We start from the raw sequence: 20,841 nt of genomic DNA on the forward strand, positions 1-20,841 counted from the left end.
TAAATCTGCAAGTGCTTAATTAGGAGCAGCATCTGCTCCATATTCTAAGTTTTGAAGAGTCGTGCAAGCACTGAGCTTGCACAACTCTTTGTTAATGTCCCCCAAGCAGTTTAGAAAGAAAGTTCTACAAACTGTCATGGAAGCACCTGGCATTAAATATGTATTTGCAAAAAGAAAAACCTTTTAGAAATAATGAAGAAAAAAAAAAAAAAAAGAAGTCACATTATAAAATGTGTAAATGTAAAATTAAAAATCATATGTATTTCAACACTCCTAATGTGCTAATATATGTTTGTTACAGAACTGTCATGCTAATTTTTGGTTTAAACTATAGGGGAAATATAAAACACTGACATATCACAGGAAATGTAGATACATTTACAGTAAATGTGTGATAAGAGAAATTTTGGGGCTGCTGCTGTTGACCTACATCTGAAAATGCTAGTTGCCTTCATATATCTGACCATCTTGTTTTAAACTCAGACTCACTGACCATAACAAGTATGCCAATCAAAAAATGTCTGAGAGGAGTCAGAAGTGCCTATTTGCCTAAAGTTCCAGGTCAGTGACTCAAAGTATTGAAGCAAAAGTGTCTGCAATGACAGCTCAGTAACTAGTGCTTTGAAGTAACAAGGTGAATAGACAGGCTTCATGTTTCTTTTATGACAGGTTTCTATTGAGTGGGACATTTCACATGCCACCGTAAAGAAACATGTATAGAGTTGTAAATTAAGGTTTTTTTTTTTATCTTGATGCATTCTTTGCATGAATATAAAAAACCTTCTGGGTGTAGCAGCCTCCCCAGCTCCCCTAATACTTACCTGAGGTCCTTCTCTGTCTAGCAATGTCCACGAGTCCCTTGCTCGTCTGGGACCCTCCTTTTGGATTGGCATGGGACACTCCCGCTGCTGTCAAAGTCAGCTAGCCAATCAGGAGAGAGAGGGGGCAGGGCCGAACGGCATTCTCTGTGTCTGAATGGACACACAGAGCTGCAGCTCGGCTTGGGTGCCCCCATTGCAAGTGGCTTGCTGTGGGGTCACTCACCAGGAGGAAGGGGCTAGGAGCAGCAAGGAGGGACCCGAGAAGAGGAGGATCCAGGCTGCCCTGTGCAAAACCAACTGCACAGAGGAGGTAAGTATAACAGGCAAGTATAAAAAGACTATAAAAAGTATTAGAAAAAAAAAAAAACAGAAACATCGAAATGCCTTTTCCCTAATCAGCTGTCACAGGACCCATATCTTTCCTAGCCTGTCTGTCAGGAAACACAAGCAGGAGGAGCTTCTAGTTCTCTGCTGCTGGTCATTGTGGAGTTTTGTATTTGACTTCTAGTGCTGGCTGCTTATTCCTACCTTTTTGACTTAAGCGCAGTGTTTTTTTCCATTTTTTGTTTAAAATCGACATGCAATATCCCACCCCCATTGTGTTTAGCTGGTTAGTGAGCATGGAGGAGGAAGAGGGAGTGGGCTGTCATTTATCACCATGTATACGCCCGCATGTGTGACTCTTGTCACTTGGGCTGCTCAGATGTGAAAGGGGAGGAAATGCGGAGCATAAAAACTCAATATAAACTGAGCATGTGCAGAATTGCCACTACAGCTGCAAAATCCGTAGCTGAATTGGGGATATGAACAGAAGGTGGAGATAGAGAGCAGCAGGATCAACCAGGTTTTTGTAGAATACAGAAAACTAATCTCATAGTGATTGAAAATAAATAGCATGTACTAAACCATTTATTGATAGTTTATGATGTGAGTTTAGGGACATTCTGGTAGTTAAAAACAAGCTCACAACTGCAGCAGCCATCACTTTTACGGGACAGTGAAGGTTTCCCCAGTTTACCAATCTGCTCTAAAATGAATGATAGAAGTGGATTCTATTAGACCCCTGATGTCTCTATAAAGAGAACCTGCCAAAGCTATCAAATTGGGGGGGTCTTCTTAAACCCCTTGAGATATCTAAAAAACAAATAAAAAAAAAAAATTAAATAATGATTTGGCAAAATAAATCGAAGCAACCCTGTCGGCCTGTGCACACTCGCAAAGTGTACATTTATGTAAACAGCGATTGTGCTACACATTATGTATCGCTACATATATCAATGAGTAATTATCATTCCATTCGCTTTTAACTGTATACTGATGACCTGTAAAAGCCTTTTAATAGCTTTGCTAATGAACAAAATTGGGTACTCTCGTTTTTGGCATTTAAAATGTGCCTTAAGGCTGGACATGTTACTTGATGTAACCTCATCTTTTATATTTTACCAAAAAATTGGGTATTATATACTGTGCTTGTGTGCACTAAATGTTACTTAAATGTATTAATTTATTGTATTCTCACTGAAAATATAGATATACTAAACAAGTGCGCAAATATTGTGCGACAAAAAAATAAAAATAAAAATTGTTACTTCCCCAATTTCATTGTTCAGGGCCTTTGCTTTCAGAAAATATAAGGCCCCGTTCACACTGGGGCGATCCGACTTCCCCAGGCGACCTCCGAGGTCGCGGTGTGAGCAGCGCGCCGCGACCTCGGAGCGGCCGGCACGGACTTCATAACATTGAAGTCTATGACGGTCGCTCCGGGTCGCCCCAAAGAAGCTCCGGATCCTTTTTCTAAGTCGGAGCGACTTGTGTCGCTCCTATTAGAACGGGTCCGCAGCTTCCCTATGGAAGGCGACCTACGGCGACCTGTGAGGCGACCAGGTCGCCTCACAGGTCGCCCCAGTGTGAACGGGGACTTAAAATGTAAAGAAGCGCTTAATGTAAAAATACTTGTGTACATACTAGTGTGGTATTGTATGCTGCTATACAAAGCCTAATACTTCTATATGGAACATGTCTTTTCATAACTTGTAGAGCCTGCTGCATGTTCAGTATAGAATATTGCTCCTTGTATGGCTAAGCTCGGTTGCCAAAATGTCGTTTACAGTCAAACAGGGGTCTCTTCATTTTCTAACTACCTTGTATGTATCAAAACTCAATAAAACTACAGTTAAAAAAAAAAAAAAAAATTACCTGTGTACAAAATTGCAGGTTCCATCAATTGGGTCAATAATCCACGTTGGACTGTTCGTTAGGATGCATTTGGAACCTGCTGAGGTAGATTCTTCACCAATAAACCTGGATGTTTAAAGACATAATATGAGATCATCAATATTCTTTAAAGTGATATTAAAGGCAATTCTTTAAAAAAAAAAAATAAAAAAATACCAAACATGTTATACTTGCCTGCTCTGTGCAGTGGTTTTGCACACAGCAGCCCTGATCCTCCATCCCAGGTCTCCTGCCAGCGCTTACCCCCAGAGCAAGCATTACTCATCCCCTCCCACTCTCTCCTAATTGGATCAACGGATGTGATTGACAGCAGCACCAACCAATAGCTCCTGCTGCTGCCCCAGCATATGAGGGAGACTCCCCGGAGAGCCGAGGCTCCTGTGCACATCACTGGATAGAGAGGAGGCTCCGGTATGTGGGACTGCTGCACATGGGTTTTTTACCTTCATGCATAGAATGCATGAAGATAAAAAAAAACCTTCAGCCTATAGAACCACTTTAAGTGTTTTGTAAAGCAAAAGGGCAAAAAGTCTATAAAACGTATCCAGAAATCAGGGAATAATTATTGCTGCTGACTGATAATATTGCACAAATATATATATAATTATATACATACACACATATATACATACATATACACACACACACACACACACACGATATTGCAGATATCGGTTTTATTATTTATAAAATAATAAAGAGCACCTTCTTACCACCAGAATGGCGGTTACAGACAATTTTACCCATGAACAGGGACTCTTTATCAACAGATTGGATGGAAATCTTGTCTGCTTATTTAAAGCGGTTGTAAACCCTATAAAAAAAAAAAAAATTAAAAAAAAAAACCTGCAAGACAAAGGCATAATGAGCTAGCCCATTATGTGTAACTTACTTTAAAACGAAGCAGCCCCGACACGGACCCCCGGACATCACTGCGGGCGCTGCCATGATCCCTCGTCGTCTCTTCCGGGTTCGGCGGCTCCGGCGCGCTGATTGGCCGGAGCCGCGATGACGTCACTCCCGCGCATGCGCGCGGGAGTGATTTTTCCGGCAAGCTCCCGGCAACTTAATTGAAGGTCCCCCCGGACCTTCAGAGCGCATGCGCCGCTCGCGCGAGCGGCTGCATGCACTGTAAATATCTCCTAAACCGTATCGGTTTAGGAGATATTATTTGTACCTACAGGTAAGCCTTACTATAGGCTTACCTGTAGGTAAAAGTGTCAAAAAGCGGGATACTACCGCTTTAACCACTAGTAAATGAAAATAAGTCTCTTTAGATTGTATTCCCTCTTCAATGTTGTGATGTTCAGCTAGACAGCTTACCTGTGTGTGGGATATTTTTCCCTCAGGGCAGAAATAATCAGTTCCTCCACAAGATGGTCCGTCTCCGTCACAAGATCAACCACAGAGGTTTTTGTAGAGACCCTCTTTTCTTCTGTAAGAGCCTTTTTGACCATCTAACAGAAAAATAAATCTACAGTAAATAATCGATAGTGATTCCAGATAGCAGATCAGACACCCATACAATGCATAAAAATATATTGTTCAAAGTTGGAAAGAAACACATTTTTCAACTTAAACTTTGATGCCAGATTAAACCTGGTGGGCAAAACGTGCTGTGCTGGTTTTGAAATCTACAGTATATTGTTTTGTGGAAGACCAGACTCCCATTCAGGATGCATTGTGTATGCACTGGTAGTGGGCCCGGGTCACCACAGTAGAATTAAAGTATAACTAAAAGCAAAAAACTTTTTTTTTAGTTTTTGATGGAGTAGACAGGGATTAGAACATCTGTCAATTTGTATTGCCTGTCTGTGCCCCCATTATGGAGATTCACCCTCTCTATTTGTCCTATTTACCAATTTCATTGAAAGTGAAAATAAAAGACAATCCCAAATTCGGGCTGTCCCCAGAAAAGTAATAGAGAGGAAATTTTCATATGGGGGGGGGCACTAGTTTGGGTGAATTAGGGGTCTCCAAGGAATTCCCTTAATTTGGAGGGATTTCCTCTCACTTCCTGTTTGGCTATGTGACAGGAAGTAAAGGGAAATCTCCGCAATGGGGCACAGAGGACGGAAAAAATTGTGACAGGGGTTAAAACCCTCCCTTACTCGATCCAAAATGAAAAAAAAAATAAAAATACATTTTGCCTATAGTTCTACTTTAACCACTTGCCGACCGCCTGCCGCCTTTTTACTGTTGCAGGGTGGCTCAGCTGCGTCCAGTCACGTAGTACTACGTGACTGGAGTGCATGTGGTTTCGGTTTAGATACAGCATGAGGCGGGCCGCGGGAGGAGCAGTGGCGATCGCCTCTGCCCTCCTGTAATCGTCCAGGAAACAGAGAGAAGACCAGCCTGCTTATGTAAACAAAGCAGGCTGATCTTCTCTCAGACAGGCAGGGACAGATCAGCAGTTTCAGCTAAGCTGAAACTGCAATCTGTCTGTGCCTGTGACAGAACCCCACCCCCACACACAGCGAATAAGCATACAGGCATACAATGAACCCCTTTGATCACCCCCAGTATTAACCCCTTCTCTGCCAGTGTCATTTATACAGTAACAATGTATATCATTTAGCACTGATTACTGTATTAGTGTCACCTGTCCCCAAAAAGTGTCAAAAATGTCAGTTAGGGGTCCGATCTGTCCACCGCAATGTCCCAGTCCCGCTCAAAATCGCAGATCGCCACCATTACTAATAAAAAATATAAATAATAAAAAGTCCAAAAATCGATCCCGTAGTTTGTAAAACACTAACTTTTGCACAAAAAAATTAAAATACGCTTTTTGGGATTTTTTTTTACCAAAAATATGTAGCAGAATACAAATTGGCCTAAAACTAATAAAAAAATATTACATTTTTAAAAAAATTTATTGGGAATGTTTTATAGCAGAAAGTAAAAAATATGGTGTTTTTCTTCAAAATTGTCGCTCTTTTTTTGTTTATAGCGCAAAATCTAAAAAAACCGCAGAGGTGATCAAATACCACCAAAAGAAAGCTCTATTTGTGGGGAAAAAAGGACATCAATTGTATTTGGATACAGCATCGCATGACCGCGCAATTTTCCGTTAAAATAACAGTGCCGAATTGCAAAAAATGGCCTGGTCATTGAGGGAGCAAATCGTTCCGGTCCAGAAGTGGTTAAAGTGCCACTAAATGCTGCAAAATACTCAGCTCCCCCTTCCAGCAATGTGATGATTACATCCCTCCCTCGCTAGTTGTTGTAATTTTCTCCCTAGGATACTTCTAGGTGCTGGGTTTTGGCTTCTTGATTGGCCAGCAGTGAGTATGTCATCCCGCGCATCTACTTGGGGGGTCAGTCACTCAAGCACAGTCAAAGTGTGGTGGGAACGCATGCTGAGCATTACACAAAACTCAGTGTACATGCATTAAAAGATTTTGAGCAGGCAGGATGGTCTTATTTAAAGGTCTCATGCACACAATGTTTTTACAGCTGCTCCTAGGGGTGTCTGGCATTTTTTTTTCCCTGTCTCTAGACTCCTGTGCCCGATCCATTCACACATACGTTTTTAGAAGAGCTTGTTGGCAGGAGAGGTTAGAGGCAGGAAAAAACCCTCTGCCAGAGCGTCCAGAAGCAGCAGAGATTGGGCAGAAAAGAAAAAAGAAATGCTTGACGCTTGTAAACATATTTTGGCCAATGAAATGAATAACGCTCCAAATGCTTGACATGGGTAAATTTGGCTAAAAGCGTTACATACTTTTACAAGCATCAGACTTTTTTTTGACAAAATGCTGCTGTCAGGAGGAAGGCTTCTAGGAAACGTCCAGTGTGAATGAGGCCTAAAAGAGCCTCTTCTGCAATAAAAAGAGCTCCATCTGCAGTTTTGTAAAATTTTAGGTTTAGTATCACCTTAACATGTGTTTACATTAAAAGGCTGGCAGGCTGCCAAGATTCTGTTGCTATAAAAATGAACAGGAAAAGCACTACAATTGCAGTACCTCCATTAGTGAACTCCCCAATGCCTATAGCTACAGAGGTGAATAAGGGTTTTTTGTTAGTGTTTTTATGCTTGTAGGGTTCACTAAGGCTCAGTTCATACTACGGCGCTCCGACTTGGGGGGTGACCTGTGAAGTCGCGTGCACCGCGACTTCGGCATGACTTGCACTGACTTCATAAAATGAATGTCTATGCAAGTCGCTCCAGGTCGTCCCGAAGTAGTACAGGACCCTTTTTCTAAGTCGGAGCGACTTGTGTCGCTCCTATTAGAACCGTTCCTGTACTACACTATGGGACGCGACGGTGCGTGACTTGTCAGGCTGACCAAGTCACCTGACAAGTCGTACCAGTGTGAATGGAGACTTATAGGGATAAAACATGGGGAAATGAGCAGGTATTGCAGAGATGTAATATGTATTTTTTTTTCCTAAGATATACAGTGATATTCTGACTATGTGCTATATGTTACTGGTCCTCCTGTTGTGAAAGGTAGGTTCTAGCACAGGGGGTTTCCCAACTTTCTAAACAAAGGGCCAGTTTACGGTCCTTCAGACTTTAGGGGGGGACGGACTGGACAGTGGGAGTAGAGAACGCTTCAGGCTTGGTGGTCAGTGGGAGTGAAAAATTACATAGCGCCCCTGTGCTTAGGAGAAAGAGGAATTGTTCCCAATTATTGTATTCCAATAAATTTGTGTGTATTTGAGAGAGGAACAGTGCCCCCATCATTGGTGTCAGTGGGAGGAATAGTGAACCATCTTTGGTGTCAGGAGGAAGAATTTATGCTCCATTGATGTCAGTGGAAAGAATATTACCTCATTGTTGATGTCGGGAGGAATAGTGTCCCAAGGGCCGGATAAAGGCAAGCAAAAGGCCACACCTGGCCCATGGGCCACAGTTTGGAGACCACTGTTAAAGCACTAAACAATCCAATGTATTTTTATAAAGAGCTGTTGATAGGCAGAACAAGAAAAAAAAAAAAAAAGAGCACTAAACTTCCTTGCAACGTCTGCTTAATAACAGGATGTAAAATTGAGGCAGCTTTGTACGGGTCTCCTTTTGAACCAAGATATTAGCAGCCTGTCAGTGAAGCCTTCGTACTTGTGGTTGGGTTTCCATCATGCTGCGAGGTGTGTATATCATGTCAACGAGGTCCCTAGTCTTTTCCTTGTGCAGACATAAAAAGGCAGCTTTAAAGCAAACCTTCAATCAGATCAGGTTACTGCTGGAGTGAAAAAAAACCTTCCCTTCTTTCTCGGATATACCAAGAACACATTCCCAAAAGGGAAATTTCAGGTTTCCTACTTCAGATTTGGTTCAATAAATCACACACAAAATTTGAGGTGCTGGTAATAAATGTATGCATATCAATCAGTAATTCTAGGGTCCAATCCTCAGCAGAAGGGGATTACTTCCTGAAATATGGGCTTCCTTTTCGGCTGCCTTCTTCATTACCAGTCACAGTCAGGGCAGGGCAGTTTGTGGACAAGGTACTGCAAGGAAGCAGCATTTTAAGATCCAGCATCGCTAGTGATCAGGTCGAGGATGACCAGAGATTGGGATGACCTACTGTTTAACATCATAAAAACTTAGAACTGTATACTGTATACTGTACTCATATGAAAAAAAAAAAAAAAAAACACAACACACACGCACGTCATCAGGGGATGGCATTTGAGGAATCCAACAACCAACAGCACAAGGGACACAGACACAACAAATTATATGTAGGCAATCTCCACTGTGCTGATATTTTTTTATCTTTGGACTAAACCTAGGCTTTAAAAAGGATTTTGTAATTCTGAATGTACTAAAAAAGCAAATACTTATGCTGTAAAAGAGGGTGGATAGGGAGCGCCAAACAGGGAGCTCTGAACCTAATGAAGAAGGGCTGGATCCATACCAATTGCATTGCAATACAAGCGAAATGCACTTGTGTCAAAAGGGTGTTGATTTTTTTTTAAAGGTGTTGCTATGATTTAGACCCCGTTCAGGCAGGGGCGAAGCGACTTGCTGGGGCGACCTCGGCGCGACATTGACAGACTTCATATCATTGAAGTCAATGCAAGGTCGCCTCCAGGTCGCCCCAAAGTAGTACAGGACCCTTTTTCTAAGTCGGAGCGACTTGTGCCGCTCCTATTAGAACGGGTCCTGTGCTAATCAATGGACCAAGTCGCCTGACAAGTCGCGCTAGTGTGAATGGGGACTTACAGTCTTAGTGCCTGGTCCAAGTTGAAGCCAATGTTGCTTTCCCTAAGGCACGCTTCTGTTTACTGTGATTTGTTATAATGTGGTGCAGCATGTTGGACTGCATTAAAATACAGCATGTTTTATTGTCACCTAGTGCACACCAATGCAACACAGTGGTATGAACTAGGCCTGTAGCAAGTGGAGTTTACCCTGTTATTGTGTTGGGCATGCATAGAGCAACACTGATCAATGCAAGTAGCATGAATGAGCCCTAATGTTCTGCAAGACAGGGCTTTACATTCCATCCGAGCCACATACTGCGATCCAGGATTAGCTGTATACAATCCCAGGCAAAAAAACGTCACATGAAAGAAATGCAGGGACAGGGCATTGTTTATTACTGAGCATTGAAGACTAAACTGACCATTCAATAGTAGAATTTTGATTAAAAGAACATTCATTCGATTTTCTAATTGTTAGTGGGGTCAAATAGACCTTTTTCAACCGCATTGACAAGGAAATTCAAAAAAGGAGCAGGATGGAAATTTTTGTTTTCCAAACAAATTTACAAAAGTAAATGTAGTTTTCATTCGGGAAAGACTAGCCACTACCGAATGTTAAAAGCAAACATGTTTTGAAGTACTTTTGAATGGCATTAGTCATGCTTTTGAATTTACTACTGTGTTATATAAAACCTGTATAATAATAATATAAATAATATAATAATAATAATAATAATAATAATAATAATAATGAGCATTTAATATAAACATTTCTTTAAAAATCTACTAGTGTATGGCCAGCCTAAGTAAACCTAAGATGACACATCAGTCCAAAGTCTTTATCCAGCTACCCCCACATGCACTGAATAGCGTTCGTATTTAATCATGCAGGGCTTGCGGATTTAATTTGCTCCCTTTGTGCACATAAATTAGAAAAAAAAATCTGTCTTTTGTTGGTTGAATGATCTAAGCAACAAAAGGAAATTGCAAGCATCTGACCACTGCAACACCGGAACCAAACCACCACTTAGGAAGCACCCAACATCAAAGTGCGACATGCCGGGAAGAAACCACTCTCACATTGTTACAGCCTAACACCTACATGTGAACCCGCACCACCTACACGTAACTTGGAGGTTAGAAGGACTGTGCAAACAAAGAGCATTTGCTCACTTCCTAAAACTATTTATTTCTAAATGATGACTTCCACGTCTGTTACTTACTATGTATTCTTTTATTTGAAACACAAACCCAAGGGTTGCATCAATGTTGCAGTTAAAGACAGACTATAAAAAAAAACGGACCGCTGTCAGGTTTTTACAGTGATCATTCTATACTGCATTGGTACCTTTCAGCTGAACTTTGAAACGTAGATAGTTTAAAAAATATCTTCCACAGAACAAAGTGCAAACATCTTAAAATTTAAGCAGGCGATTTTCAACTTTACCACTTTTCTTAACCTTTGGATATGAAAAGTAAAGTTCTCTTTAGGCTGAGTTCACACTTGTGTGGTGCGGCAAACAGCACAAATGCTGTGCAGGTTCCCGCATCGCACCTAAATTGTCGGCGGTTTACACTGACATCTGCGTACCGCTGCGAGTGTCAATGAAAAGTTAATGACACCCCAAGATCGGTTCGCAGATCACAGTGTGAACTGGTGCAGGAATTGGATCGCATAGGTGTGAACACCCATGTGATCAGATTCCAGTGCGGACCAAAAAAAAAAAAAGGGTCCTGAACCATCTTGGTGCGAAAGTGATGCGATTTCAGCTATTCAGTTTGTATGGCTGTATTCGCATCGCACAGTGATCTGCACAGCAATGCTGTGCGAATCACATGCGATGTCTGATTGCACAAGTGTGAACCCAGCCTTAGGATACCCACATGTGTGGGGGGAAAATAGCTAAAGAGGGAAGGACTACTTTGGTCCCAACTAGAAGATATATTTCCCCATTTTGCAGGTTTCATAGGGCCAAGTCACCCCTTTGCACTGCATTGCACTATTTAACGTGTGTTACTGTGCATTGTGACGCACTGTAAAGTGCATTAAGCATTGCATGCATTTGAATGGGGTGCCAGAGCACCACAATGCAGGCAAAAATGTTCACAATTATTCCAAAGCAGCGCACCAAATGCTGTGTTGTGGTACACTGCAGTGCGGGTGCGTTGTATTAGTGCATTAGGGAGCCACACAACACTCGCTGATATATATTGTGGTAATGAGTAACTACAATGCATACCTTTTAATGGGCCTTTAAAGCGATATTAAACCCAAACATTTATTATATTGCCGCTTACAAATCAGATGTAGTGGCTGCATTAGTATTCTTTTTAGGCTTTCACCCTTTATTTTCCTACGGTGATCTGGCCAGTAACACCTCCAGTATTAGAGTGCCCCAATATGGATGAAGGGCACAGGGGCACTTTTGGACAGTAGCATTGTCAGTCTGAAGGGAGGGGAGTGTTACAAGTACTAGCAGATTTAGACACCTTAACAAATTAAACTCCAGCGAACACTTTATAATAAGTTACAGCAAACAGTTTATTTTTTCCCTTTTGGGATAAAGGTTTTACATCAATAAATAAAATGCTGTTCATTGTATGCACCCCTGCCAGTGTTAAATGGTTGGTCTCAACCCTGTAACTGCAAGAGGGCTTTTCTGTTGAAAAACAACAGATTTACTGGCTGGATCATCAGATGAAAATAAAAGAAAAAAATGCCTTAAAAAAAGGAAACTAATACAGCCATCACATTTAAGAATTGGTAAGCTGCAAAATAATAAAGGTTTGCTTTTGGGTTTAATACGGATTTAAGTTACACGGTTAGGTTCATCTTTTATAGCAGATCTAAAATCACAGCACAAGCTGATGCAGCGGTTACATACCTAGTTTTGTTCCCAACTGCCAGGTAACCGGCCTCTTGATTTGCTGGTTGGGGAGGGGGGGGGGGGTTGTCCTCGTCCCATGCATGCGCACAGGAGTCAGTCATTCCGGCTCAGCCCAAGTGTGCTGCGGATGCACAACTCCGTGTGCTTTTAATAGAAGACTGCAAGCGGGACAGTCAAATGTTTGTTATTGCAGAAGACAATGTTTTTTTCCTCAACAAAAGTGGAGTTCCACTTTAAGAAGTTTTAATTGTAAAAAAGAATGTGTGGCAATCTTTACAAACAGACGTATTAATCAGTAATAAAATATGGTAATTTAAAACAAAAGGGAAGCAGCCAGAATAGGGACTACTATTTTTAGATATATGAAAATAGCATCTGTGACAGGAAGTGGAAACGTACTGAGAAATGGGGTCAGTGACACAATTTAAGCCAATCTGCAAGTACTGTATATAAATTGTAGCTTACTGCCAGTGAAGTTACAGTGTTAACTTAGAAATTCTGCAATGGGGCTTTGATACAATACATGTAAAAACACAAAGGCCTAACAACTAAAGCTGGCTAACCGGGCTCCTTAGAGACTGCTCAGCAACAGCTGGAGGCCTCCAAGGTATTCATTCACTGTGGAAATAATATAGCTCCCTCAAACAAAGGCCTTTAGTTCTAGGTGTATGTAATATAACCGTCACTCATATACGCTGGAGGAAGCAGTTTTGTGGCTTTGAGCAATATTCGCTTATTTCACCATAAAACGAGTCACTTTATTGTGGCAGGAACCATTAATATGTCTCATGCCACAATGTTGTTACTAGTTCCTTGTGAAGTAGGCTGTTTTTGTTTTTTTAAATATCGGTTTAGCCCACAAAGAACACATGGAAAGGAAACTTTTCATGAGGGGAACTGGAAACTGCTACCGCTGACCTCTCCTAGTTTCCGGGCTAAAACGCTGACCCTTTTCGCTCACCCTCAACAAGTATAGGACTGAGGCCAATGTAATTGTTTTCACTTCCTGGTTCTGCATACGTGATTCAGGTCAGCGAACGTGATTCAGGTCAGCGAACCACAAAGTATTTAAAGAGGAGTCCCGCCTCCCTACCTCTCCAAAAATTAAAAGTCACCAGCTACAATATTTACTATTGGGGCACACATTCATACATACACTTACTAGAATAAAAACCTACAAAAGGTGCAGCGCTAAAAACAAACAAAGTCCTTGAAAGGAAATTCAATAGTCCAATAGGTGTGGGGTCCAAAATAGAAAATCTTGTGAGATCCTCCACTGACCTTTACGGATCAGCTATCGGGTGCTGCCGCCGCCATTCAAGGTAAGGGAAACCGGCAGTGAAGCCTTTCAGCTTCACAGCCGGTTCCCTACTGCGCATGTGCAAATTGCGCTGTGCTTTCTAACTGGCCCCGTGGAGTAGGAAGAAAGCGGAGGGCCAAGCTTCAGAGGGAAGGCACCGCGGCGCTGTTTCCCGGAAGTGGGGAAGGGTACCTGTCAAACACAGGTAGCCGCTCCCTCCCCCCAGAGATGTATAGTAACGAAGTAGAACTACTTAAGTACTGTACTTAAGTACCGAAATGCGGTATCTGTACTTTCCTAGAGTAGAATTTTTTTCTCCTACTTCTACTTCACTACATTTTTTCGATGATTTCGATACTTCTACTCAAGTATTTTTTTTTTGTGCTGCATAGTTACTCGTTACTTTTAAAAAAATTACCACTGCCAGAACAGTAGATGGCAGGTTGCATAAAGCTCCAAAAAATGTGTATAATGTCATTTGTAAATCAGCGCATACGAAAATAAAGGCTGTGTATAATAAAAGCTGCTATACCAAATCTTTCCAATAAAAAGAAAATATGAAACAAACAAATAAATGGTGCTACAGCGCTTAAAGTGCATCAAGAAACTACTAACAAACACAGGTTAATCATTTGAATAAATCATTTGAAATAATAAAAACAATATGATGTTCATACTTTGGACTTCTTTCTTTAATAACTACATAACACAGTACTTGTACTTCTACTTTCAGTACTTGAGTAGAATTTTTTTTTCAAAACTACTGGTACTTTTTACTTTTAGTACTTAAGTAGCAAATTTTTTGAAAAAACTACTTGCAATACTTAAGTAAAAAAAATGTTGAATACTTTAGTACTTCTACTTAAGTAACTTTTTCTGCGAGCACTTCCACTTCTACTCAAGTAATTTTTTGATCGAGCACTTGTACTTTTACTCAAGTAGAAATTTCGAGTACTTTATACAAGTCTGCCTCCCCCCCAAAAGGTGACACCGAGGGGGGAGCATATAAGCGGACGCTCCACTTTTGCGTGGAGCTCTGCTTTAAGCAGATTCCACTTCATATGGTCCTCAATGGATATAATGTTCCAACATAGATAGAAAGACACTTCATAGTGTAATACGTTCAGTATACAATTTATTAAAATCATAAAACTCACTCACCAAAAAGGTAAGATAAAATCTTGCATGTGCATCAATAATCCACAGGAGAATGTTTCCAACTATTAAGATGGCTGACTTCTGTGCTCCTGCTCTGCCCAACCAGTTTTGTCCTACTGAAGTCATCAGGGGCACGGCCTCACGTGTACTGGATTTTAATAAATTTTATACCGAACGCATTAAAAAGTGTCTATGTTGGAAAGTTATATTCACTGAGGGCCATATGAAGTGGAATCTGCTTAAGGGTGGAAGAGTGCTGCTGTTCGATCGATTGGATTCTGTTCATTTGACCACTGTAGTGGTCTAATCTAGATCTGGAGTCAGTGTGTGTACATCTGTCGGCGGAGGAGCTCTCACAAGATTTTCTATTTTGGACCCCACACCTTTTGGACTCTGTTGAATTTCCAGTCAAAGACTTTCAGTTTTTAGCGCTGCACCTTTGTATGTTTTTATGCCAGTATTTGCCAGTGAATTGTGTCAGCTTCTTTTCTATAAATTATCCTACTGTACAAAAGCTTATGGCTCGAAAACGCTTCTAAACACAGAATGGTCTCATTCTTCAGCGTTTTTAAGCTGTTTTCAGAGCTAGTGTTTTAACAGCTAAGAAACTCCTCTTAATACCCACTAGCTCTGGTTCCAGCCAGAAAATGCCCTTGCCAAAAGCTGCTGATAAAAGCCTATGTGTGCATGGATACATTGGATAACATGCTGGGGAGCTTACTGGCTGCAGAAAAAAAAAAAAAACATCCAGTGTGCATGAGGCCTAAAAAGGTATCAACACAGATTTGAGGCCCGCACACAGGATAAGAAAATCGGAAGTAAAATTTTGTCCCATGAACGATATGCTGATTTTCGAATCATTAGTATGGTGCTTTTGACAACCGATTACGGATTTTTGTACGACAAAAACTAGTGCAGTTTTCATCCGAAAAAAAATCGTAAGAGCAAGACAAATGACATCACTTGTAAAGTTGAATTCTGTCGTACGAGAATTTTCGTATGAATTAACCTTCACTTTCGATAGGAGACTAGCATGCAACAAAAAAAATGGACGAAAATTCGTCCGATAATCTGACCGTGTCTACGAGGTTTTATCCTAAGCTGCTGGGGCTACTAATTATTAAAAATTAGAAATGGGAACCCCAACTACTAAAGGTATTCAGAAGAGCCCAGTGTGCACGAGGTCTTCTGGGTAAAATATCCATCTACGTTTGACATATGATGTTTAAGTGGGTCAGCATTTGACAGACATGGGCTCTAATATTCAAGGACTCTACTGCAGTTAGATACAATTTCTCAGCTGCAGCAATGAAAGCATCTCTTTGCTATCTGGGGACTAGTGTATCAGTGTTACAGTGACCTTCATACCATTACTCACAGTCACCACACACAACATATACCATTGCTAGGACAAATAAAAAAAAAAAAAAAAAAAAAAAAAAAAAAAATTATATATATATATATATATATATATATATATATATATATATATATATATATATATATATATATATATAATATTATATTATATATTTTTTTCTTCTTCTTTTTTTGAATGAGGTTTAGGGCCAATAAAAAATGATTCCACAATCAGATTGGATTGTGGTAGTATGTCAATAAATAAATGATACACAAACATTTTAAAATGTGTATTTTAGGTTTGATAATTTCTACATCGTTTAATTGGCTCAGCTTGGGCACACCTGTAGGATGAAAAAAGTGAAAAAACATGCCAAGTGCTTATAAAAATCAAATAATAATGCAATTACTCACAACCGCACTCAGATACAGTAAAGTGGGGTACACACTAGTAGAAAATCTGCCGAAAATTCCAGTCCGAGGTAAAATCGTACGATTTTCGACTAGTGTGTACAAAACTTTCAGCAGCTGATGCCGACATTTTCAACGAAAAAAAAAATAAAAATAAAAAAAAAAACGGAGGGACAAACACCAAAATTTTTATTGTCCGTCCCCAGCACGACCAATTTTCGATTAAGGTGTATGCAGTTAGTCCGCGAAAAATCGGATACGAAAGACCGCGCATTATCTGAAGTTGCTGACGACCCGGAAGTCTAGGTACAAATGTCCCAAAAAAAAAAAAAAAAACAGACGAGAAATTTCATGAACATTATGCACTGTCAACTAAAAACGGTTATGACCGCTGAGCATGAGAGAGAAAAATCGGAGGATATTTCGTCTGCTTTTCGTCAAGTGTGTACAAGCCTTAAAGCGGAGTTCCGGCCACAAAATCGACATCGATTTTGGGCCATCCGCTTGCTTTTGGTCACCTGAAAAAGAAATGGATAGTTACGATTTTTTTTTTGTTTACTTACCTTGTTATTGAAGAAAAATATACTCATCTTTCTTCCACTTCCTCCTTCTGCGGCTGCAGCCCGCGCCGTCACTTCCTCTTGGCATTGATTCCTGGGAGCTGAACGTCATTGCTCCCAGGAATCAATGCGCCTGCACCGGCCCCGCTCGTCACTTCCAGTGCGGCGCCTCGTTCCCTGCTAAACAGCTTCTGGGCATGCCCAGAAGCTGTGGAGGGAGGACGCGCCTGCACCGGAAGTGACGAGCGGGGCCGGTGCAGGCGCATTCTGGGAGAAGAGGATACGGAAGAGGACGCAGAAGAGGATGCGCTGGCTTCAGCTGCCCACATCCGAGATGGCGGCACTGGAGAAGAAATTTTCAAGGTAAGTATTTCTTCTAAAAAGGTAAGTGCGACCCGGGACAGTACAGAGGCTATCCATTGTGGAATGAACTAGCCCTGACTGTATTGGGGTATTTTTATTGAAAAAAATATTTTCGTGGCCGGAACTCCGCTTTAAGGCTCAGCCATACACTGTTGGAATATCGGCTGGTTCAGCAGGAAGCAGCTGAGATTCGAACCATTAATGGGCAGGCAGAATGCACTAAGTGGATCAATCAAGTTGGTCTTCTCCCAGCGTGAAACAGCGTCACCCACCCTCCCCCGCTGGGAGAAGACAATGGCTCGGCAGGAGGGATTCCCACATAAGCACTGTCTGTGTTGATGGGGGAATCAAGCAAATTATTTTCTTGCAACCCGTGTATGGCCAGCCTTAAATACTAGTGCATAAAAATAAAGTATACAATAATATGTTGCTCTGTATCTTAATACCATAATCCAATTTGGTTGCAGAATCACATTTTTTATTGGGCTTAAACCTCATTTAAAAAAAAAAAAAAAAAAAGGAAAGAAAGGAAAAAGGAATATCTAACAATTTCCTCTTTGTATGCAGCACCAGTATATTGTGCAACATTATGTAACTCATTATGTAACACTTTAGCCCCATTTACATCAGTCTGTGCATGGCTCGGCTAGAAGACCATGCACTATTACAGACACAATGGGGGAGATTTAATAAATCTAGTGCACTCAGAATCTGGTGCAGTTGTGCATGGTAGCCAATCAGCTTCTAAATTCAGATGGTTTAATTAGGCTTTGACAATAAAATCTGAAAGCCGATTGGTTTCTAGGCAGAACTGCACCAGATTTTGCACTCTCCACTTTTAGTAAATAACTCCCAATACCACTTCAAGTCTGTTTTTGTATAAGATGGACTTTGGTAGTAGCACTGCTTCCACGCAGCATCAAGAATAGGCTGTGTGCCTATGTACGATTGTGTAAACTCACTGGCTTGAACATCAAACATTTCCTGTAGCCTTTAATTAATGAGTAATACAGCCTGAAACACCAGGACAGCTACATCTATGAAAAATCTCTACTGTTCTATATTTTATAGCAATTATGAAAGTTCAAAGCCAATCTTCTGCCTTCATATTACAATCCTCACTCACCAGGCAGGACTACTACAAGACATGCTGGAATTAAAGGGGCAACTGCCCCAATCCCCTGCCAAAAGAGGGTCCTATAAGGCCCCATGCACACGGGGCGTTAGAAAAAACGTACGTCAAAGTTAGTTCTGACGCCGGAAAAAGCAGCTGTAAAAACGTGCTTTCAGTAGCTTTTTCCATTGGCGTTATTGCACGTTTTGCCACGTTGCTTTTAGCAGCGTTTTTTTTTCTTCCATTCAAAATCAATGGTTCCCTATGGGAGCCTATTGATTTGAATGGAGGTCGCACCGCAACACCGCAAGTCGGATCCGACTTGCGGGGCGACTTGCGCTGTGAGAATCTTGAGGGGGAACTCCACGCCAAAATGGGAAAAAAACGGCGTGGGGGTCCCCCCCAGGGTTCCAAACCAGGCCCTTCGGGTCTGTTATGGAATTTGAGGGTAGCCCCATGCCGAAAAAACTGCATGGGGTCCCCCCCAAAATCCATACCAGACCCTTATCCGAGCATGCAGCCCGGCAGGCCAGGAAAGGGGAGGGGACGAGCGAGCGGCCCCACCCCCCCTGGACCACACCAGGCCACATGCCCTCAACATGTGGGGGTGTTGGTGCTTTGGGGCAGGGGGAGCTCTGCACCCCCCACCTCAAAGCACCTTGCCCCCATGTTGATGAGGACAAGGGCCTCATCCCCACAACCCTGGCCGGTGGTTGTGGGGGTCTGCGGGCAGGGGGGCTCATCGGAATCTGGAAGCCCCCTTTAACAAGGGGGCACCCCAGATCCCGGACCCCCTCCCTATGTGAATGGGTATGGGGTACACTGTACCCCTACCCATTCACCCCATAAAAGGCAGTGTATGGAAATAACGACAAGAGACGTTTTGGAAAGTTTATTAAAAATCTTCATCTGACTCTTCTTGTCTTCTCCTCTCCGGGGTCTTCTGCTCTTTTGCTGTCCCCCTCTTCTTGTGTTCTTCTCTCCGGGGTCTTCTGCTGTCCCCTCTTCTGCTGTCCTCTCTTCTTTTCTTCTCCTCTCCGGTCTTCTGCTCTTTTGCTGTCGGCTGTCTTCTTCCCCCGGTCCTCCTCCGACGACGTCTCCGCTGATTATGCCTATCTCCGGTCTCTTCAGCTTATTATATAGCCATTAGGGGCGTGGCCCCCCGATGACGTCATCTGGAGGCCCCGCCCCCTCATGTCACATATGACGTCATCTGTGACATGAGGGGGCGGGGTCTCCAGATGACGTCATCGGGGCCACGCCCCTAATGGCTATATAATAAGCTGCAGAGACCGGAGATAGGCATAATCAGCGGAGACGTCGTCGTCGGAGGACCGGAGGAAGAAGACAGCCGACAGCCGACAGCAAAAGAGCAGAAGACCGGAGAGGAGAAGAAAAGAAGAGAGGACAGCAGAAGAGGGGACAGCAGAAGACCCCGGAGAGAAGAACACAAGAAGAGGGGGACAGCAAAAGAGCAGAAGACCCCGGAGAGGAGAAGACAAGAAGGGCGGACAGCAAAAGAGCAGAAGACCCCGGAGAAGACCCCGGAGAGGAGAAGGACAAGAAGAGTCGGATGAAAATTTTTAATAAACTTTCCAAAACGTCTCTTGTCGTTATTTCCATACACTGCCTTTTATGGGGTGAATGGGTAGGGGTACAGTGTACCCCATACCCATTCACATAGGGAGGGGGTCCGGGATCTGGGGTGCCCCCTTGTTAAAGGGGGCTTCCAGATTCCGATAAGCCCCCTGCCCGCAGACCCCCACAACCACCGGCCAGGGTTGTGGGGATGAGGCCCTTGTCCTCATCAACATGGGGGCAAGGTGCTTTGAGGTGGGGGGTGCAGAGCTCCCCCTGCCCCAAAGCACCAACACCCCCCCATGTTGAGGGCATGTGGCCTGGTGTGGTCCAGGGGGGGTGGGGCCGCTCGCTCGTCCCCTCCCCTTTCCTGGCCTGCCGGGCTGCATGCTCGGATAAGGGTCTGGTATGGATTTTGGGGGGGACCCCACGCCGTTTTTTCGGCATGGGGCTACCCTCAAATTCCATAACAGACCCGAAGGGCCTGGTTTGGAACCTTGGGGAGGACCCCACGCCGTTTTTTTCCCCATTTTGGCGTGGAGTTCCCCCTCAAGATTCCCACAGCGCAAGTCACCCCGCAAGTCGGATCCGACTTGCGGTGTTGCGGTGCGACCTCCATTCAAATCAATAGGCTCCCATAGGGAACCATTGATTTTGAATGGAAGAAAAAAAAAACCTATAACGTGGCTTAACGCACGTTAAGCAACGTTATAGCAAAGTTATTCAGCTTTTAGCAGCGTCAGGCGTTTTTAACGCTGTAACGCTGGTCCTCAGAACGCGCAGGTGGTGGGTTCTTGTTGCAGCCTAAAAACGCCTAAGCCACTTACAGCTCAAAAACGTCTGAGTGTGCATGAGGCCATAGAATAACATGGAGGGGGCGCGTTTTTAGGCTGCAAAAAGAAAA

General features: G+C 42.6%; 1 protein-coding gene across 1 annotated transcript in view; it reads right to left on the reverse strand.

Moving 5' to 3' along the window:
• Positions 1 to 20,841, reverse strand: part of IMPA2 (inositol monophosphatase 2) — a 53,130-nt gene that overhangs the window by 23,810 nt on the left and 8,479 nt on the right. The window contains exons 2-3 of the mRNA XM_082257282.1: positions 4,380 to 4,513; positions 3,018 to 3,122 (exon numbers count right to left, since the gene is read on the reverse strand). Of these exons, the coding sequence (XP_082113408.1) occupies positions 3,018 to 3,122; positions 4,380 to 4,513 (239 nt within the window). The remainder of the gene's footprint in view (positions 1 to 3,017; positions 3,123 to 4,379; positions 4,514 to 20,841) is intronic.

This window comes from Pelophylax lessonae (assembly GCF_965119305.1).
Source record: "Pelophylax lessonae genome assembly, chromosome: 5".
NCBI lineage: Eukaryota > Metazoa > Chordata > Amphibia > Anura > Ranidae > Pelophylax > Pelophylax lessonae.